Source organism: Oncorhynchus clarkii, chromosome 28 (assembly GCF_045791955.1).
Source record: "Oncorhynchus clarkii lewisi isolate Uvic-CL-2024 chromosome 28, UVic_Ocla_1.0, whole genome shotgun sequence".
In the NCBI taxonomy this organism is placed as follows: Eukaryota; Metazoa; Chordata; class Actinopteri; order Salmoniformes; family Salmonidae; genus Oncorhynchus; species Oncorhynchus clarkii.
Window position 1 is genome coordinate 27674160 of NC_092174.1, and position 23352 is coordinate 27697511.

Below are 23352 nucleotides of genomic sequence, written 5' to 3' on the forward strand. Positions count from 1 at the left end.
ACTCAATTAGTCAGTGCTCCATCAGTGCACAGGCCCTCTCAGCCAGCTCAGCCAGCACAGCCAGCCCCGTGAAACCCAACCCATTGGCCCGGCTCACTCGCCCAGGCACCCAGGCCCCAGAAATGCAAAGAACGTGCTGAAAGGAGAAAAGCAGACCAGGCAGGGGGAATGAGGCCAAAAAACCTGGAATAAAACAGGGCCACCTGATCCATACCAGCAGTACAGCATGGCCGACCCAAACAGAGCACTCATTGTCTGTGGCATTCAGACGCCACGAGAGCTGCTCTCTGTCGCCCCCTCCCCTCCCATCATACACTGCATTGCAGAGTCCTCCCATGGCAAGCTACACATCTGGAGCTCCAACTACCCTAGGTAGGTAGCCACCTTACGCTGCCATGGCTACAAACAAACCAACAATCCATAAAAAATAGATGCTTTTCCACATTTAGCCCCCTCTCTCTACCCGTTGCTATACACACACACAGGCAGACACAGACACTATATACACACCCGTATCCAGGAGGAAGCAGACAGGAGTTAGGCAGTGGTGGCTGCTGAATAATTCAAAAGTGGAAATGCGTGATTGATGTGGGACATTTAATTTCCACACCTTTAAAATGCCTCTTTCTGCTCAGGCCCCCAACAGGCCAAGTAGAGTTCAAAGAGCTGGTATGGGCCTGGCCTTCCCAGTCGGCCTCCACAGGACAATAGTGGCCTTCTTCCGTGGAGGGGGCTCCAGTGGTGGTGGCTGGGCTTTCACACCTGTGTTAGCATCTTACACAGTAATTAAGTAGTTGGATGCAATTTTGTGCCGCTAGCACAAAGTAGCTCACTCAGAAGAAGGAACCGGGGGTGGGTGAAGAATCTTGGCTCCCAATGAGATGTGGCTGGAAAACCTGAACGCCACAAGGTTAGTTCTGAAGGGTGTGCACACATATCGCATGGCCATGACTTGTCGTGTGAGGTTTCTTGAAGCAATGTGAGGTTGCTTGTCATAAAAGAAAGATTGAATAATTATAGGGAAACTTGAATATTAGAAACTTGAATATTAGATATTGTCTTACCAGATTGACATCAGAAATAGAAACAGCTTTTATTTAATCACTTCCAAAAAAAAAAAAATGTATGTCCAGAAATGTGACAATAAATAGTTTAGCAATCAAAGGATACATTTTTAAGTTGACTAACAGAGTCAGAATTATTATTAGTATTGTTGTTTTGCCCGCTAATAGAAACCACAGGGAAGCAAGAAACTCACAGAAGGGCTTAATGCTGACTAAGGAACAAGCAGAGAGAAAGAGAATAAGAAGTTGGAATGGAGAAGAAACCGTGGTGTTGAGCCAGTGAACTGTTACAGAGGTAAGGAGGGGTAGCGAAGGGTCACTGTAAGTGCAAAGAGAACTCAACGTCATAATGAACAGTTACTCAAGGCTTCTGATGGGACACCTCTTCCCACTTTTCCCAGAATCCTCCAAGCTCATTTCACTTTTAGTGAAGAAAAACTAGGGAGGTCAGGAAATATACTATAACAAAATGTTCTAGATGTAATGTCATAACAGAACACTCCATATTTGTTCTACTATGTCCCATGCAGTGGGATATTGAAACATTTCACTATAGATTACAATGATTAATGTGAAATTAATTCATGCCAAAATCCATGCCAAAATGTTGAATTTCTTGTTTTTTTGGGAGTGTTGCTTAGTCAATGCTTAAACTATATTAATGTGAACATTTCAAAAAATGTAAAAGGAAAACATTCCTGACATGACCCTGGTTGTCAGGCAGGCTTGCCTCTATCAGACCTTTAAACAGGATCCTCTTAGTATTAACCATCACTGACACAATCCAAATGGAACCCAACTTTATTTGAAACGCAAACGGCGTACAGAACGCCTCAGCTCTCTCCACTCTCTCTCCAGAGTCATTTATTACAGAGGGACAGGAGTTTTGACAAATCGCTGGGCTCAACTAATTTAGCTGTGGCATAGTTCAGCTATGAGGCTCCTATGTAAAGAGGGTCCTCCTCTGTGAGTGTGTCCGATTTATGGGTGCTCTCAAGCCAGTGGCAGGGTTCAAAGCAGCCGAGTGGGTTGGGAGCGAGCATGACGCATGGGGATTTCACAAATATGGTGGAACACACACGGTTTGCTGTAAATCTGACCAGAGCATGGGGGAGTGGTGGCGGGCATGCGAGGTGGTCAGTGAGAGGGATAGTGGTGGTGAGGGGGAGGGGGGGGGGGGGGGTGAGTGAAGGCTGGGTTAAATAATTGACTTAGGATTTAACTAAACCAGTTTTTAAATGGTTGTGGATTATTATTAACCTGTATAGATGTACTAACTTAATTTCACCAGTTACTCACAGCACAGTCTGGTCTCAGAGCAAAACGTATTATATTTTTATTAAATCCATGCCACTCCATTTAGTATTGTATGTTACTTTACATTAGGTTACATTACATTTTGTTATAACATAGTAAACGTAAATCCGGGACATTGAAATTAGTATGATATGTTACATTTGGTATGGACAATAGGTCAAAAGAAAAGGAGGGTGTTTGTTCAAGTTGACATATATATTCTAGCAGACGCTCTTACCCAGAGGGAGTGAGATACATTTTTGGGATACATTTTTGTTTTCAATACTGGTCCCCCGTGGGAAATTAACACACAACCCTGGCATTGCAAGTGTCATACTCTACCAACTGAGCCGCATATACTGTAACACGAATGTCTAGCAACCCAAAGGTTGTGTGTTCAAATCTCATCACGGATAACTTTAGCATTTGAGCTAATTAGGAACTTCACAACTACTTGCACATTTTTAGCTACTTTGCAGTTACTTAGTATGCTAGCTATCCCTATCCCTAACCTTAACCCCTAACCTAACATAGAATATCATACTAAAGCAGTCGAACATAATATATAATACTAAACAGGTCAAATGTGATCGAGACGTAGTATACTATATATCCTACAATTCGTATTATATTGTACAACTGCTATTCCATTGGTACTGTAGGCCAATGTAATGTAACCTAACATAAAGTAACACTAAATGGAGTGGCATGGATTTTAGTAAAAATATCATTTTGATCTGAGGCCAGATTGCACAACAAGAAAATACTCCTGCAGCAACAAGAACATTTATTATTATGTGGATAATAATAATAATAATAATAGTAAATGGACATATTTCTAAAAAAATTGTTGGGCCAAATCTGGTCTGAAACGTTAAAGTGGAAATTACAAACCTTTTTAGACATTGAATACACTACAAGTTTGCATTTCCTGCCGCGCAGGAAAATTATCTGCGCTTAATTGCGAAAACAGAGTGATCAAATTAAGATTACACAGCTGTAGTAATTTAGGAGGCGAATCATTGTCTAATGAATATTAAATTCTGTTAATTATGAAAACAAACGTATTGGTGAAGGAAGAGGTATGCAAACAAATATAGGTCATCTACACACATTTTCGACCACTAACAGGAAAAAACACACACTTTCTAACTAGCCTTTTGAACATTAAACTTTCGCCCCAAGCCAACCCACCCTGAAACCCTTTGTAAATATTTAGCTTCCATTTAATGGAGTGGCTTTCTGCTACTGTCTGACCATGATAACTGATGTGATGTGGTTGGCTCAATGTCACACTAAATGGATCTGAGAATAGCTGCTCTAACAGGAGGAGAAATCATGAGTTACTCATCTGACCTGTTGAATCATAGCACTGTGCATTGGTTATTTATAAAAACTTATCACAGGTTTAGATCCATCTCTAATTTTCTTTGGTGAGATTTTTCGTTGTTCAAATACTACCACAATTGTAAGAAAAACATGTAGGTTTTAATTCATATTTGCAAAATAAATTAGCTAGTAAATGATAGGTTTAAAGGGGAATTCCTAGGGTAGCTGTACATGTATTGCTCTCCATCATTAATTCATATTTTTTTCACAAATTAAACATTAGTAAGCTAATTTCCTAAATTGCTAACCCACAGATTAAAATGTCCTGCTTCCTTTTTTTTAGCCTTGTTCCAGACAGATCTGAACATATTCCTGTGAGATCGGCCGCCATACTGTGACAATTTGTGCGAACACAGTTAAAACAAGAAGCAAATTTGAATCTGTGCTAACAGTCTAGGTAGCAAATCACCAATGCTAAATATAAGTAAACAGATTTATGAATTCAAGGATTAGTCCATGAGCCAAGCAGGTATTACAGAGTCAAGAAGTATAACGGAGCAAAGAAGGTATAATGAAGAAAATTTGTGGGTCTGGCTCATGGACTAGATGAGATGCTTCACCTTTCAACCTATCATTGCAAATTTTAAGTAGTTTTTTGGAAAAATTTAGCTGGAATTAGCTGGTGCCATTTTTTTCTAATTAGTGTCCTATTGATATAAGGAATAAATGCAGTGGGACATAGACCAAGCTGGACTTTAGGACACTCCGAAGATATGACAAGTTTGTTTCAAGGGAGAAAAATGCATTTAAATACATTTTATGGAACACAACGCCTTCAGAAAGTATTCATACCGCTTGACTTATTCCACATTTTGTTGTGTTACAGCCTGAAATGAAAATTGATTAAATACTTTTCCCCACCTCACCCATCTACACACAATACCCATCATGACAAAGTCAAAACATGTTTTTAGAAATGTTAGCACATTTATTGAAAAGAAAATACATGAAATATATAATTTACACAAGTATGCACAGCCTTATTAGACTCACCTTTGGCAGCGATTACAGCTGTGAATCTTTCTGGGAAAGTCTCTAAGAGCTTTGCACACCTGGATTGTACAATATCTGCACATTCATTTTTTTCAAAATTCTTCAAGCTCTGTCAAATTGGTTGGTGATCATTGCTAAACACAATTTTCAAGTCCTGCCATACATTTTCAAGCAGATTTAAGTCAAAAATAACTCGGCCACGCAGAACCATTCACTGTTTTCTTGGTAAGCAACTCCAGTGTAGATTTGGCCTTCTGTTTTAGGTTATTGTCCTGCTGAAATGTGAATTCATCTCCCAGTGTCTGGTGGAAATCAGACTGACTCAAGAATTTCCTCTAGGATTTTGCCTGTGCTTAGCTCCATTCCATTAATTGTTTTATCCTGAAAAATTCCTCAGTGCTTAAGGATTACACACATACAACAGGAGGTATAATGGCTAGAACGGAGAATGAAGGTGCCACCAACCTCTTTTGAAACATACACATGATGCAGCCACCACCATGCTTGAACATGTGGAGAGTAGTACTCAGTGATGTGTTGTCTGCCTCAAATATAACACTTTATATTCAGGGACAAAAAGTGTATTGCTTTCCCACATTGCAGTCTTACTTTAGTGCCTTATTGCAAACAGGGTGCATGTTTTGGAATATTGTGTTCTGTACAGCCTTCCTAACTTTCACTCTGTCAATTAGATTAGTATTGTGGAGAAACTACAGTGTTGTTGATCCAATCCACTTTTCTCCTAGCACAGCCATTTAACTCTGTAACTGTTTTAAAGTCACCATTGGTGTATCGATGTGCACTGAGAGTCGGGAAGCAAGTTCAGAGAGTGTTTTTATAAATAAATGAAAACATAATGCAAAACAAGAAACCCGAACAACGCACAGACAGGAAACTGAAACAGAAACAATGATGCCTGGGGAAGGAACCAAAGGGTGTGACATATATAGGGAAGGTAATCAAGGAGGTGATGGAGTCTAGGTGAGTGTCATAACGTGCATAACGATGGTGACAGGTGTGCGCCATAACGATCAGCTTGGTGACCTAGAGGCCGGAGAGGGAGCGCACGTGACAATTTGCCTCATGGTGAAATCCCTAAGCGGTTTCCTTCCTCTCCGGCAACTGAGATAGGAAGGACACCTGCATCTTTGTAGTGACTGGATGTATTGATACACCATGCAAAATGTCATTAATAACGTCACCATGCTCAAAGGGATATTCAGTGTCTGCTTTGTTAATTTTTTTACCCATCTACCAATAGGTGCACTTCTTTGCGAGGCATTGGAAAGCCTACCTGGTCTTTGTGGTTGAATATGTGTTTGAAATTCACTGCTCGGCTGAAGGACCTTATAGATCATTTTTAAGCAATAATAATAACAGCTAAGCGCTGTCCCTAAGGTAGCGGTAGATCCTATAGTAATGGAGCAAGTTGGACTCTAAACAGGCACGTGAGAGACAGGTTTACTCCCCAACAGGCATCAGTTCCAAGGAGGGTCTGGATGGTCTGATGCTGTGGACAAGGGTGATTTGAGGGAGTGACCTTCTGTCACCACTCCCCCACTAATGAAGACCAGATGCGCCTTCCCCAAAACACTCACGAACACGCATGCTTGCAAGCACACTCACACAAACAAACACACACGCTGTAAAAGGGTGCCCTATCCCTATCTATCCGTTGTCATTGACATTCCCTCTCTACTAATCCCTACACCTCTCCCATTGCCTAAACAACATAAAGTTGTTAAGTTGGATGGAGTTTAGTATTGGGGAGTTTGGCCCAGTACAGCTGAGGCCCCAGTGGGGTAGTGGGTGAGATGGAGATGGTCTTGTCACCAGTCCCTCCCTGCCTGTTGTTAATAAATCCCTTCTCTCAGCAGGCTTTAGGGTTGGAGAGGATCACAAGACCATCTGCAGAAGGAGACGAGAGAGAGAGAGATGGTTTGAAATGCCATGGGGAGCAGAGAGGTTGGTTGCAAGACCCTCTTTAGTGATAACTGACTGGGGCTCAAGTGTTCTCAAGTACAGGGCAAATGCCTTTGTCAACATCCAAGATACAATCATTGTTAACATAAACACCTAATACTTGACCCAAACCCTCTTTTGAACATCACCAATCATTATATATTATCATTGATGTGACAATGCATCACAAATTAAAATGTATTCACATTTCTTCACGAAATACACTATAGATGTTGCCTGTTCTCACATAAAATCTTTAGATTTTCATTCAAAATTTGAATAGCTTTATTTTACACTAAAATTAACATTTGACTTAAGAGATAACATTTGACTTAATAGATAAACAAATAAGACAAGAAAGAGGACAAAAAGTGAGTGGCTCTGCATTTGTATTATAACCGACAAAGCACAAACCGTCATGTATTAATAACCAAATTGACCCCAAAAGGATCTTTTTCACAGTTCTTTGAAATGTTGCTCTTGTTGACTTTGTAGAATTCCCTGTGAGGTCTATGTGAAAGCTGAGGGCTGGTGTTACACAATAGGCGAAGAGGAGGCATTAGCTTTCATCTTCAGCCTGGTAGGGGAGCACCCCAAACTGCCTGTCATTACAGCCTGTAGAGGGGCTGTGGGGTGTGGGTAGCTGCTGTCATTACCCCACACCTCCATCCCTCTCTCCATCCCCTCCCTCTGCCCCCAAACTCAACCCCAGCTCACTGTACCCCCTTAGCAGTGGAGATAAGCATTAAGCTATTCCCGGGACTGTCTTTGATACCTGGGGCTGTATGCCAGTTGGGCGCTATGGGGGCACTTTGGTGATGGACATAGACAGTATGATACTGCTGTGTTTGGGGTGACTTGTAAAGCAACCATACTGCTGGTGCTTAGGATTTTTACACAGTGGCGTTTTACTTTAATGTATTTGCATTGTTCAATTAGATGAGCCCGACACCAGCCCAGACACACATTCAAACACACACTTACCCAAACACACACAATGTCAGATAATTACATTTGTTGATCAAATCTAGTCAAGATAGAATCAAATCAGAATCACGCTCTGAAAATCATCCATGTGAATTCAGATTTGACAAAATATATGTTTGGGCCACCTACTAATTACACACGTGAAAACTCCATATAAATCAAGACCTGGTCCCAGTCCTGGACCTGCAGTAATCCCAGGGTTCAGTTCAGTATGATGTCACATCTGTATTTCCAGGTCCCTAATCCCCATATAGGTCATCAGCAGAGAGGTCAAGGTCGTGGGACACACAGTCTGAGTCTACGTCAGCCCATCAGCCATCATTTAGCTGTCATGCGGGAAAACAAAATGGATGAGGAACAAAGTGCTGAGACTGACTCAACCTTCTATGATTGCAGCCTAAATAGCTATGGACTGAAATTGGGCATTTAACACCCTGGCAGCTGCCCAAGACACAATTTGTCCCAGTCTAGAGGGCAGCATGGCTGAAATAGCATGCCACGTGAAATATCACATTTCCTGGGAACTCTCATATCCCATTGCTGAAATAGCCCAACAGCTTGTGGAAATATTCTGCAGTTCATCAGTAAATTCGGCCTCATCATCAGTGAATGTCGATATTTCATGTAGTATATCATTCGAACACATACTTCAGTATAAAAGCAGTGCACGTGGTACAGTGCAACATGCTGTCACACAAAACGTCTACACGTATCCTGACATTTTATTCCTTATTGATTATGAATGGCTAATTACAACTAACAGTATTAATAATTGCACACACAGTAAACTCTGTTTATCTCAAAATGTAAGAGAGGAACGGTGATAAAATGCTAGAAGAAGTAACAATAGTTGCAGTAGTAGTAATTTTGTAGAAGTAGTACAAGCTATTGGTGAGTGGTGTAGTGGTATTTTAGTAATAGTCATGGGAACAACATCATCATTCCAATCATGTGGTATGGATTTGACACAGAGGGCTGGGTATAAGACACATAAAGATCATGCTATGAGGATATGTAGTCCCGTGTAGCCCTATCTACAATGTAGCCCCGTGTAGCCCTATCTACAATGTAGCCCCATCCAGCAGCCCCAGCCTCTTTGGTAAACTTCAGAGAGACAGCTCTCTAGCTTCCAGCTCATTTGTTATGCCTCATATGATGTGGATAGTACATGGACAGCCAAGGGAACAGGCAGTAACAAGCCTCTGTGATTTATTAACACACACTTCAGGTATGTCCTGTTCCCTCAACGTATTAATGTTCCCCTTAGCATGTAGTGCTTTTGATTCGTTTTATACCATATATTAGAGGCATGTTCCAAGTGTCTTTTGACATCTGAAAAGGCACATTTCAAAACTTTACAAATGTGTATTTTCACACTTTTTGGGCCAAGTTGGAAACTAAATTAAATGGTACAGATCCACGGCATGTGAGAGGGGTTTTCTGAGAGAGGGAGAGAGATATAAGCTTGGGGGCTCTAAGCAGGGATCACTGATAATGAAATAAAACGCCAGAATGTCCATTTACTGGAACGAATCTGTTAGAGAGGAGCATCTGTGAAAGAGATGTTCAGAGAGGCTGTTTTCACCTCTGTGGAGCCAGGGCCAAGAACTACTGTCTGGTACTGGAACCCCCCTCTGGAGCTAGTTTACTGACAAATCTCAGTATGCCAGCCTGACTAAAAAGCTTAGAATTCCGGAAAAGTTAGACAAAAACTTAGATAGATACAAATAGCTGAATTATTATATTGTATTTTTTTTATAGGTATCAAAAGATTTTTATATATAAATACACTACATGACCAAAATGTATGTAGACACCTGCTTGACGAACATCTCATTCCAAAATCATGGGCAGTAATATGGAGTTGGTCCCCATAGTCATGACAAACTGACACATAGTCATGCAATCTCCATAGACAAACATTGGTAGTAGAATGGTCTTACTCAAGAGCTCAGTGACCTTTCTGCCCTGCTAGAGCTGGCCCTGTCAACTGTAAGTGCTGTTATAGTGAAGTGGAAACGTCTAGGAGCAACAACGGCTCAGCCACGAAGTGATGAGCCACACAAGCTCACAGAACGGGACCGCCGAGTGCTGAACCACGTAGCACGTGAAAATGCAATGTTCATTTCTCGACCATAAGCCGCCTCCAACGTCGTTTTAGAGAATTTGGCAGTGCGTCCAACCGGCCGCTCAACCGCAGACCACATGTAACCATGCCAGCCCAGGACCTCCACATCCGACTTCTTCACCTGCGGATCATCTGAGACCAGCCACCCGGACAGCTGATGAAATTGAGGAGTATTTATGTCTGTAATAAAGCCCTTTTGTGGGGTTAAACTAATTCTGTTTGGCTGGGCCTGGCTCCCCAGTGGGTGGGCTTTTGCCCTTCCAAGCCCACCCATGGCTGTGCCCCTGCCAAGTCATGTGAAAAACATAGATTAGGGCCTAATGAATGTATTTAAATCGACTGATTTCCTTATATGAACTGTAACTCAGTAAAATCGTTGAAATTGTTGCATGTTGCTAATATATTTTTGTTCAGTACATATAATTCAGTGAATCATGGCGTTGTCATGCCGAATGTGGGCTACCGTATTTGTTGGAATAAATGGTCAGTGTTACACAAGAATAAGTGCCCTCAAATTACCAAAAATACCCTTTCCCGCCCCAAAGTCTGACATTTGTTAATTTATGACCAATTTGAACTGTACCTTTCTCTCCTACCCTTTTCCTCATTACTTTAGGAGCCATTAACTCTTCACTCTATTTCCCTCTGCTTGTCTGTCTCCCCAACTCTCCCACATATTTTTATATCAGTTTCTGCGTTAAGTCCTCTCTCTCTGAACTCAATCCCCAGTCTGCCCCTCTGGTTGAGCCCCTCAGCTGCCGGGCCTCTCTCACACTAACCCCCTTGTTTATATCGGGGACACAATTAAGTCCCAGCCAAGTAGGGGAGTCCCTGAGAGAGAAGCAAGAGTGCAAGCCTGTGAGTCAAATTTCAACAGACCGCTCCACATTACTCTCTCTCTCCCTCTCTCCCCTCTCTACTTCTCTCCCTCCCTCCCTCTCTCCCTCTCCCTCCCTTCGCTCCCTCTCTCCCTTCCTTCCACCCTCTCTCCCTTCCTTCGCTCCCTCTCTCCCTTCCTTCCTCCCTCTCTCCCTTCCTTCCTGCCTCTCTCCCTTCCTTCCTGCCTCTCTCCCTTCCTTCCACCCTCTCTCCCTTCCTTCCTCCCTTTCTCCCTTCCTTCCACCCTCTCTCCCTTCCTTCCTCCCTCTCTCCCTTCCTTCCTCCCTCTCTCCCTTCCTCTCTCCCTCTCTCCCTTCCTTCCTCCCTCTCTCCCTTCCTTCCACCCTCTCTCCCTTCCTTCCTCCCTCTCTCCCTTCCTTCCTCCCTCTCTCCCTTCCTTCCTCCCTCTCTCCCTTCCTTCCACCCTCTCTCCCTTCCTCTCTCCCTCTACTTTCAGGCGGTTATGTTGACATTTTTCTAATTCTATTTCTGCATGAAAATATTGTTGAAATGTATCTGAATTACTCACATTTTCAAAAAGTATTACTACAATCAAGACTAAAATGATCTGTTCTTTTATTGCAGCAATTGACCATATTGACAGATTTTTAATTGGCCTATAAATAATCTTAAATTGGTTATTTAACTCTAATTAGCTAATTGAAGTTGACTAAATGTTTGCTACATTGTAAAGTATAGGAAGAACAACTGGATGCGGGTGGAATCACTGTGAACCACGGTTGTAAGTCCACCAAAGTAATTCCCTCACTTCTCTGTATGAGACAGTGTCTTGTTGTTATAAAGAGTGAAATCATGACAGCATTAAATTGTAAAATAGTGTTGCCATAAACTAAATGCACTGCTTATCATTATAGTGGTTATGTGATTGTAGTTTGCATATTGTTTCTGTGCGATAAAAGTCTGATTCAAACTGGATCGTTATATTATCTTCCTAACTTGTTAAAGGACTAGTCAGCAGCTCTCCTCTGCAGTTTCTAGGTAATAGTGACTCTGGACACTGCTGGATACGTTTTCCAGTTTTTTTTCATGGACAAACTGGTGTGAGCTCTGAGTTCACGTTCCCTGCATGTGTGGTCTTTCAGCCCATGGGACCTATCCCAGAATCCCAGACACACACACGCGTGCAGGCAGAAGCAGTAGTGCAATGCAGAGTAGATAAACAGGGCACTTACTGGCCACTGGGCACACTCCTCACCCAAACAAACCCGAGATAACTACTCTGGGTGAGAATATGTCCTAAAAAGATTATCCCAGTCAATACATTTTTGTAGCTGTAGTTAGAGTTATTTTGACACAGTTTCTAACCTGTTAGATCTAAAACGGTTACATTTATTATTTATTCTCCTGGCCCAAACTGACAATGATAAGTTTCCCCTTTGAATAAAAATAATCAGTGACTTTCCGATGCCTCAGTGTTAAAAGCAATCTCAATGCAGGTCAAATGGGTCAGGTATCCTGACTTCCAAACTGAACATACCAACCTTCCAACTTACTCTTAAAGCGTGCCACTTTTCTTACTGGTCTCACTTTCTTTCACAAGGGAAAACAGGAGAGAGGCTCCAGGGATATGTGCAGTGTTGACGGACAGGGGCATAAACAGAGGGGTTTTCCCTGACCTCCCAACACTAGTCTGGGGGAAGATGTACGGCCCCCCCCCTACGGGCCCTGGAGCAGATAAAATACACCCTACTCCCTTCAACACCAGGTGTGACAGCCATCAGGGGTGGCCCATCGGCAGGGAAGAGGGGGGAGGGGGTGGAAAGGGTGGAAAGGGTGGAAAGGGTGGAAAGGGTGGAAAGGGTGAGGGGGCACGTTTTTTTCCTTGGGTACCTACTGTATTCATTCACCCTTTTGAGGAAATTTAGTCTAATTGCGAACACCGTGTTGAATGATTGCTTGATCATCTGTTTAATCCCAAATAATACACTATAACTTGCTGATGCGCTGTTATATCGACCATTCAGATTAGTTAGTTGATCATATGTGTTCCTTCTTCTTTCTTGCTCTAAACGGTAAGGCCTTGGAGGAAGACAGGGTTTAAGTCTTAGAGATTATTCATTTAAAGAAGTATAGTTTCCGTCTTATTGCTACCTACGGTTACAAATCAACTTCTCTATGTAATGGAATTCACAGGGTTGAGGACATGTTTACCTCTTTTTCCAGGTCCATTAGGCTCCGAGCAGCTATATCATATCTGACACTGGAAAACGGACAGGCTCAATCTGTTTTAGCCATGATCCCTGGCTGGCTGCAGGTATAGGATGGGCCCCCTGCCTCCCCACCGTATTGTATTCGGTCTTCTTCCACTGAGAGACATGAGAAAGGATGAGGACAGTCCTTCATACGCCCCCTGTATTTTAGACAATAAATGTGTTTCCGGTGCTGACATCCCACGGACTAGGCAAATAAATGTGCACCAGGGTGAAAAGTCCACTGCCTGAGACCAAAACTAAGGTTTTTAGATATCCCTGTAATTAAGGATGGCATTGGTTTCCACAAAACTGGAAAGAATAGCCAGTTCCTAATTTTCTAAACGTACGGATGTTGTAACCAGGTATTACGGAAATAGCATAGCATTCAGTCAACGTAAAATAACTGTGAGTCCTACATGTCTCTATTGTTCCATGCTAAAAGTGAAGAATGACATTCCTGTGCTTTGCAGGCCAGAGCTGTTATGTTAGCAACAATGCAGAGAGAGAGGCTACAGTATATGTGCTGGAAAGGTTTGTGTGAAAAAGGAAAGCCCAGACCACTAATTTCCTGTATAAGCATCTCGCCACAGAGAAGGGGAACGACCAGACCACTCAGCGACTATTAGAAATCAGTCCACAGTCCCGCGAGCCACACCTGCCATGACGCTACAGTACCCCGCCCCCCCCCCCCCCCCCCCCCCCCCCACTCTCTCCATAGACACAAGCCAGGGGCCCTGGGCCACCAAGGGTTAACCTCGCTCAGCCATGACCAGAAAACATGGTGATATCTTACTCTTCTAGTCGCCCCTCTCACCCCTCTCACTCGTCACCCCCCCCCCCTCTTTTCATTGGTGGGGGGGTTAGAAAAAGAACAAGCGAGACAGAGGAAGAGAAGAGGAAAGAATGCAGATGCTGAGAGTGTGAGAGAGAGAGAATGAGATAGAGGAGGAAGAGAATAGAAAGAGGGAAAGAGACAGCGGAGGAAGAGAAGAGAGAGAATGAAACAGTGATAGGATGAAACAGTATAGAGGTATGTTAAATAAAGCATGCATTAAAATAGAGATATGTTAAATAAAGCATGCATTAAAATAGAGGTATGTTAAATAAAGCATGCATTAAAATAGAGGTATGTTAAATAAAGCATGCATTAAAATAGAGGTATGTTAAATAAAGCATGCATTAAAATAGAGGTATGTTAAATAAAGCATGCATTAAAATAGAGGTATGTTAAATAAAACATGCATTAAAATAGAGGTAAGTTAAATAAAGCATGCATTAAAATAGAGGTATGTTAAATAAAGCATGCATTAAAATAGAGGTATGTTAAATAAAGCATGCATTAAAATAGAGGTATGTTAAATAAAGCATGCATTAAAATAGAGGTATGGATTGCTTCAGAAAGTATATGTATGCATATTCGTTCACGTGGGCATACTAGTCTACATACGTGCATGCATGCATGCGTGTGTGTGCATACATAGCTACAGACGTGTCTCCAGTGTGGGTCTGCATGGCTCAGAGAGAAAGGGTCCAGTGCTCCCCTGCTCCAGCAGCACATCTGGGCTCTATATCAGGCCTTTAATTAATCCTGAGTGAAGGCCAGGCAGTGACAGTCTGACTGGGCAGGCTCCAGCCCCGGACAGCTACTGATTTATTACAACTGAGCCCCAACCAGCCACGATTTATTTCAGACTGACTGGCTGTGGGGAGGGGGGAGAGAAGACAAGGGGATGGAGGGCTGGGGGGCAGGACGGGGCAGGACGGCAAGACACAGAGGCATTGTTGGGTTGGACAGAGGGAAGGGGGGGGACAGAGTGACTGAGGGATTGAGTGAATGTGTAAGTAGGTGAGTGAGTGAGTAAATAATGAGAAGGCAAAAGAGATGGTTTTGCATTGTCTTGTTGGAAGAGGAAGCTAACCACTATCACACCTTGCTGAGGCTATTGAATTTGACAAGCACTTGGGAGGTGTAACCAGTAAAAGAAGAGAGAGAGAAGGAGAAAGGAGAGAACGAGCCAGATAAGAGGGTGTGAGAGAGTAGAGACCGAGAGACTGAGAGACCAAGAGAGAGCATGTCAGAGAGAGTGGGAAAGGTTACCTGGGGTGGCAGGTAGACTAGTGGTTAGTGTTGGGCCAGTAACTGAAAGGTTGCTGGATAGAATCCCCGAGCTGACAAGGTAAAAATCTGTTTTTCTGCCCCTGAACAAGGCAGTTAACCCACTGTTCCTAGGCTGTCATTGTAATAAGAATTTGCTCTTAACTGACTTCCCTAGTTAAGTAAAGGATAAATTAAAGAGACTGAGGGAGATGAGATTGGTATAGTGAAGGAGAGAGATGTTGTAATGAGGTCGGTATGATTGTGTTCCCTCTTCTCCCCTCCCCTACCAAGGCCTGTCCTGTCAGTCACAGAGACTCCTCAGCTCTTATCTCCCTCTACACACTAAATCCTCTTTGGCTTAATCATGACAGTCATCTGAACTTTGTAAAACACAGGAAAGCACAGCCCTACCTCCTTCCCTCCCTCCCCTAGGGATTTTTCCTGGACTGCAACAGGAGTATAGAAAAAGGTTGCTCCTTTATAGTTTCTAACACATGCATCTGAGACCGCCCTCAAAACATGTTTTTTTTCTGACAGGAGTTGTGGAGTGTGTGTGTGTATGTTTGTGTGTATGTGTGTGTGTGTGTGTGTGTGTGTGTGTGTGTGTGTGTGTGTGTGTGTGTGTGTATGTGTATGTTTGTGTATATGTTTGTGTGTATGTGTGTGTGTGTGTGTGTGTGTGTGTGTGTGTGTGTGTGTGTGTGTGTATGTTTGTGTGTATGTGTGTGTGTGTGTGTGTGTGTATGTGCGTGTGTGTGTGTGTGTGTGTGTGTGTGTGTGTGTGTGTGTGTGTGTGTGTGTGTGTGTGTGTGTGTGTGTGTGTGTTTGTGTGTATGTGTGTGTGTGTCGCCTCCACCTTACATGCAGTGCAGTGGTAAAGAACACTTTAGTAACAGTCCTTTTATGATCTCCCCCCATAGTGTGTCCTCGCCATGCCTCCTTCTGATGACAACTGTTTAACAGTCTGTTTACAGCTCTCACACCATCAGATCCAGAGAACAGTCCAGCATACAATGAAATAGGAATACTTTACTTTAGACTTAGTTGTCACACACTGAAACTCAGATTCCACTAATACATTTTTCTCATAATATCTCATTTTAAAGTAACTAATACACATTTTACAGACATTTAAAGTTTGAATTATGAGGCTGTTAGTGAGATGTTAAGAGAGTGGCTGTGCCGTTCGTCCATCTTTCCCATGCAGGGTAGCCCAGCAGTCTTTCCTTTGTGATTAATGTGCCTTTTAGCACTTTATCGTCTAGACTTCAATTCCCAGAATAACCCAGGGTGCCAAGAGACATATTTGTTGTCTGTTTCTTTTTTTTTTTTTTTATTCTTTTTTTCTTTTTATTCCTGAAACTAAATGTACAATTTTTGACAATCTTTTTTTCTATGTTTTTTTTAAAGGACTGTTAGAGCATGACATTATTTTGATGAACACAATATATTATGGATACTAACTTGTAATTTAACCATAAACATATGTTACATACCATATATTTTGGGTGATTGAGGTGTTGGTGGTCATTGAGGGGTCTAAATCAGCTGGCCAGGGACCAGGGGCCAGGGGGACCGGAGGCCAGGCACCAACAGTGTCCCAGGGAGTCATGGGAAACAGGAAATGCCCTTACATATGGCAGCGGCTACCAGACACATTGGGGCCATTCTTGTGAACATTAGTAAAAGCAAAAGTTTTGGTTCAAGTTTGAGCATCACCCAATTAAAATAGTCAGTGTATTTGCATGTGATCAAAGGCTACATATTAGCTCCCATTACATAACTTGGCACATTTAGCCCTACGCTAACCTCACCAGGTGGCCATGATTATATCCAGTTCAAATTCCGTATCAGTCAATTAAAATGGTTGACGTAGTTGGACGTGAAATAACACATTTCCATGAGAACATCCTTAACAGCGGTCAAATGGCACTGTCTGTTAATCAAAGTTACTAAAACACACAACATTTCTCCTCTGGATGATTAGCTCACAGATTTGTGAGCCTGGATTCTGGTGGTTTTCGTCATTTGCTGCAAGTTATAATCACAGTTGAGATTTAGTTTTTTCCTTTGAAATGTAGAAATACTTATTTATTATTTATTTATTGTGTTAGCTTGCTGTGAAGAGAAGTGCAGCTTCTTGTTGGAGCTTCTTGTTGGAGTCCCTACTATATGCTATATTACATCAAATGTGTAGTCCTACATTGACATGGACTGTACAATGTTGTATGTGCATTTTATAATGATCTACTTTGTCACCTGTGAGTTATTTGACTCGTGGACTAGCAGTGCATGGGTCAGCTGTTTGTTCATCCACACCTACCCGCAATTGCTAATAATCCACCAGTAATTTTAAAAAATCCACCATATGTGATAACGTCAAAATCTGTGGCCTGTGCCCAACCCTAACCCCAAGTATAGAAAATGCTCTCTAGGATAGTCACAGACAGAGGAACGATTTTTTTGACAGGGGGTGGAGGATTTTTTGTGTGGCTAACTTAGAGAGGTTTCCCCTCATAATTTTCAACATTTGGTAGGCTATTTCGAGAGCTTGGGACTATAGCATTATTGTCAAAATTGAGTTATTAACATAGCCTGGTTTAGTTCAATGTTCTCTACCTGTATAGTACTCTAAATACCACAATTCAAGTTGACAAGTTCAGAAGAATTCAAGAGACAAATTGCTGACACGATTCAAACCAATGAAGTTTCAGAACTTTAAAGCCAATTATTTCGGAATCATCTTTTGCAGATGATTCACAGGAGTTTGGTGGCACCTTAATTGGAGAGGACGAGCTCGTGGTAATGGCTTGAGCAGGATCAGTGGGATGGTATCAATACATCAAAAACATGGTTTCCACGTGTTTGATGCCATTCCATTTGTTCCGTTCCAGTGATTATTATGAGTCGTCCACCCCTCAGCAGCCTCCACTGGTATGATTAGTATGTCACGTTTGGTATGGTTACATAAGACAAACGGTTACTTAAGGAAAAAGCAAATGTAGGGTGGATGGGTGTGAGTATAATGTGAACTTCTAGCAAATAAAAGGTTGTGAGTTTGAATCTCATCACGGACAATTTAGATAATTAGCAACTTTTCAACTACTTACTGCTTTTTAGCTACTTTGCAACTACTTAGCATGTTAGTTAACTCTTCCCCTAACCTTAACCATTGTAGCTAACCCTTCTCCTAACCCTAACCTTAACTCTTTATCATAACTCTTAAACTTAAACCAACCTTAACCCTAACCTTAACCCTAACCCCTAGCCTAGCTAATGTTAGCCAGATAGCTAGAATTCGTAACATATAATATGAATTGTTATAATGTTAGCTAGCTAGCTAACAGTACGTACAAAATTTGAAACACATCATATCTGAAAATGTAGCTAGTTAGACTCATACCTGTATGCATGGGTGAACGCTTCTGCCTCTCTATCACGGTTGCCCTTAGTTTAAAGATGTAATCCTGAGACAACAGCCGTTATGTGTTCTCTCTTCAACTCCCTCCGCATTTTTGCAATGAAACAGCAGAATTTTCTGCATCTCCTTAGCTATCATACTCTGTTTCCACTGGGCATTCCACTGATTTCAAAACTTGGTCAACTTCTTCTGTGACAACATCACTATTGATTTACATTTCTTCCTCATCACTGACATCAGTGAAGGTGCATTGGTGGTTCAGTGGTAGAATTCTTGCCTGCCAAGCGGGAGACCAGGATTTGATTCCCGGCCAATGCATGTTCCATTTGGGGTGGCAGTTAGTCTAGTGGTTAGAGTGTTGGGCCAGGTTTCTGGATCAAATCCCTGAGCTGATAAGGTAAAAACCTGGCATTCTGCCCCTGAACACGGCAATTGACCCACTGTTCCCCAGCAGGCTTGTCATTGTAAATAAGACTTTGTTCTTAACTGACTTGCCTAGTAAAGTAAAGGTTAAAATAAATAAATGTCTGGTTCAATGAAAAATATGTTTTTACCTAATTCAGGGATTTCTTCATCTTCTGATTCATTTTCCGGGAGAATCAACACAGAACAATTGTCCTCCAGAAAGTGGAGAGCAGTAGCAACACTTTTAAAGTTCTTTATGATATCTTTCAAAAAAGCAATTCATGACTCGTGGGAAGGTTCATGTCTTTTTCCGCTGCTAAATTAATAAATGTTTACCTCTCCTTTTTTATTTAATTTAACGAGGCAAGTCAGTTAAGAAGAAATTCTTATTTTCAATGACAGAACGACAGTTTTACCTTGTCAGCTCAGGGATTCGATCTTGCAACCTTTCAGTTACTGGTCCCATGCTCTAACCGCTAGGCTACCTGCCATCCCCTGTTATGTAATTTATTGTTTATTGTTTTCTCTTTATTCAACATGCCTGCCACTCACCCACGCTCCCTTCATCCACACAATATTTCATTTTCCCTACCAGCCCGCCGCACGGTTATCCACAGGCTAACCACCTTAGTGCATCACCAATTAGCGATAGCAGTAAAGGTCTTTGCAGATTGTACATCGAATTCAGTCTTTTACTATTATGACGTCACACTGTGCAATGTCACCAAATAAAAATATTGATGTCAACCTGGCCAGATTGTACCATTGCTTCAGTTCTGTCTTCACATTCTGCGATTGGCATGTCAGCCAGCGCAGGCTACGTCAAGAAGCAGTGTATTTGATCTGTGCATGTGCCAGCACCAACACCGCAAGCCTTTCTCTCTGTGCTTATGTGCAAGTGAAGTGAGTTAGAATCTTAGTATCTTAGAAATATCTTAGAAAGATCTTAGAAATCTTAACATCATAGAAATACTTTTCACATACAAACTGTACATATATGCTTACCCAAAATAAGACGGCCGCTAGTGTCAGAAGGTGCATTTATCAAAATCAGATATTTATCAAAACCTGATTTCAGTTGTGTCATGTAAACAAGATTATTAGGGAAATCGTTCTTCTTGCAGAGCATGTACACGTTTAAATGGAGCTATTATATTAATCTATTCACAATAGTGCTATTATTGTGTTAATACTTGTGTTAATACTTATTGTGTTCCAATTAGTCAGTCAGAGGGATGGACTCGTAAAACCAGCCACTCACACCAAAAAAATCAGCCACACACACCAAAAAAATCTGCCGCACACACCAAAAGAATCAGCCACACAGACCAAAAAAATCAGCCACACAGACCAAAAAAATCAGCCACACAGACCAAAATAATCAGCCACACAGACCTAAACAATCGGCCACACACAGCAAAAAAATCAGACCCTGTCACACTGAACGAGCCAAGACCTCCGACAATCTTTCATGACCTAAGAATTTACCCTTGACGTGGAAATGTTGTCCTTAAGGGGTAAATTACAGCTATTTGACTAGACCAGTAACATCTTTTTTTTTACAATGTACGAAATACAAATATAAAACTTGTATAATCCTACATCTTTATTGATGTGAAAGCACACAAATGTGTGTGAAAGGGATAGACAAAAACGTGGGATTTTGTCATAGATGAGAAAATCAAATCAAATTTGATAAGTTAGTTAGTTCCTGTTGTCCAGATGGGAGAGGGCAGTGTGGAGTGCAAAATAGATAATCTGTGGATCTGTTAGGGCAGTATGCAAATTGGAGTGGGTCTAGGGTTTCTGGGAAAATGTTGATGTGAGCCATGATCAGCCTTTCAAAGCAATTCATGGCTACAGACGTGAGTGCTACGGGTCGGTTGTCATTTAGGCAGGTTACCTTAGTGTTCTTGAGAACATGGACTATGGTGGCCTGCTTAAAACATGTTGGTATTACAGACTCGGACAGGGAGAGGTTGAAAATGTCAGTGAAGACTCTTGCCAGTTGGTCAGTGCATGCTTGCAGTACAGGTCCTGGTAATCTGTCTTGCCCTGCGGCCTTGTGAATGTTGACCTGTTTAAAGGTCTTACTCACATTGGCTGCGGAGAGTGTAATCACACAGTCGTCCGGAACAGCTGGTGCTCTCATGCATGTTTCCGTGTAATTTAAATCGAAGCGAGCATAGAAGTAGTTTAGCTCGTCTGGTAGGCTCATGTCTCTGGGGAGCTCTCGGCTGTGCTTCCCTTTGTAGTCTGTAATGGTTTGCAAGCCCTGCCACATCCGACGAGTGTCGGAGCCGGTGTAGTACGATATGATCTTAGTCCTGTATTGATGCTTTGCTTATTTGATGGTTCATCGGAGGGCATAGCGGGACTTCTTATAAGCTTCCGGGTTAGAAAAAAAGCTGCAGCTCTAGCCTTTAGCTCAGTGTGGATGTTGCCTGTAATTCATGTCTTCAACCATGTCTGGTTGGGGTTTGCACGTACGGTCATTGTGGGGACGACGTCATCGATGCACTTATTGATGAAGCCAATGGCTGATGTGGTGTACTCCTCAATGCCATCGAAAAAAAAGCTTTGTCTGACGTGACGTTAGTAAGTAGCCTAGTCAAGGATGCGATAATCATGCAATATTGGCACTCTACACTTGAGACAGACCAAGTGAAGTGGAACAAAAGTAAACCTTGAATTTTGATGTTTCAGCATGTCCCTCTGGGGGCCAGGTTGACCTATTAAAAAAAATGCCATTTGTTTGTGGACAACAAGTTTAAGATCTTTGATAGGCGGATGCAGAATTTATTACAGGAAATTATCAGGTTAGCATAGGGCTAAATGTGCCAGGTTATGTAATGGGAAAAGCTAACAGCTTAAAACTACTGAAATTATTTTAATGGGCTGATGCTTAAAATTAACTAAAACGAACGTTTTTCAATTATTAGCAAGGGTGGTCTATTCTGTGTCTAGAACACTGCTTCGTCAAGCTCAACAGACCAGATCTGACTAAAGGACATGACTTGTGTTTTCAGAGGCTGAGGCTGACACTCTCTTTCTAAGACAAGAAAATATGTATGATTGCTGTGACTTTACAGAATAGAGGGTGAATCAGAAAGGAAGGGAGAGAGTGAAAGAGCAGGAGGAAGACAGAGAGGAAGAAAATGCAAACACGGTGGACACATCTAAAGTGCTGCTTCATAAATTCATTCTGGTAGTGGCCGGGGTTCTAGGTCCTGAGAGATCCCAGCCAGCAGTGGCTGCCAAAGGGGAAACAGAGTGGAGAAAAATTTAGCAGCCCGTCCAAGGCTGGAGGCTGGAATCATGAGCCTGCTCTGTTTTTGAGGTAAGTCAGGGCTGGGGCTCAGTTAAAGCATGGTGGACTCCATAGCTACACCCTCCTTTCTCCTTCCCTCTCACAGGCCTGAGACGGATACTTTCAACACCCCCATGGGAAAAGGAGAATTCAGCCAACCACCACCCACCAAATAACATATTTTAAGTAAGAGCTCTTTTCATAGAATGATAATTACTAATATCGCCAGGAATGTGCCGTTTTATAAATAGAGAGCCCAAAAGGAGTGAGGAAATATTTGTTTTTCTCTGTTTTTCTTTAATCTTACACTTCGGTTCCAGATAGCTAGTCTTGTTTATATTGTAGCTAGGGTTTTATTGCCATTTGCTTTGGGACCAAGGTACCCAGAATGCTCTCAGCAAGTGGAGACTTACTAGCTCCTTTAGGGACTTTAGGTGATCAACTTTAAGGGTTTTATCTGGACCCTCAAATAGTGTTGGGAGTCAAATGTGTGAGGAATGTGTTGTCAGCAGGCCTCTACAATTGTGCAAAATTGTTACATTACATCAAACTTCCTTAAACTCAGACCAGCGCCCCTTCAATGCTTGACCATCATCATCATCATCATTAAGATCATCATCATCATCATATCCATCGTCAGCACTTTCATATTTAGAGTACTACGTTTTCTCCTCATATGGGAACAGTCAGTATAAATGGTTATGTGTTTTCTCCTTCTCCTTTCGCAATTATTACATGGATCATATTTCTGTTTAGGTCATTTTTACATGCTTTAGGAATCATATAAATCACATTTAAAAGTCATATACACCTCATTATACCCCTGAAAATATAATTCAGCCACTGGAGAATATTCAGACCTCGTTTGTGGTGTAAACATGTCTTTACTTACCCAGATTAACTCCACGTCTCAAGTTACCCCCTTTTCTCCCAATGCCCCTCAACACTACATTGCCTTTATGAAAAGCCAATCCAGCCTCCCCAAGTAACTGGTGATCATGCTATATTTTCTCTTAATTAGACTGTTTCAATTCATTAACTTCTAATGCATTCATGCTCAAATTACAGCAATTAAACATTTTTCTAAATGCGTGTATGTTACAGTGGAGGGAGTGTGTGTGTATGTGTTTCTTTGTGTGTGTGTGTGTGTGTGTGTGTGTGTGTGTGTGTGTGTGTGCTTCTGTGTGTGTGCATGCACGTATGCATG

The 23352-nt window shown here is 42.0% G+C and overlaps 1 protein-coding gene and 1 non-coding gene across 2 annotated transcripts in view; both read left to right on the plus strand.

The window, feature by feature from the left end:
- Positions 1 to 226: 226 nt before the first annotated feature.
- Positions 227 to 23352, plus strand: part of LOC139386740 (mucin-2-like) — a 90503-nt gene continuing 67377 nt past the window's right edge. Inside the window, exons 1-2 of the mRNA XM_071132562.1 lie at positions 227 to 372; positions 636 to 669. Coding sequence (XP_070988663.1) covers positions 227 to 372; positions 636 to 669 — 180 coding nt within the window. The remainder of the gene's footprint in view (positions 373 to 635; positions 670 to 23352) is intronic.
- trnag-gcc (transfer RNA glycine (anticodon GCC)) lies at positions 18678 to 18748 on the plus strand. The gene has a single exon. It is a non-coding gene; the product is annotated as a tRNA-Gly (tRNA).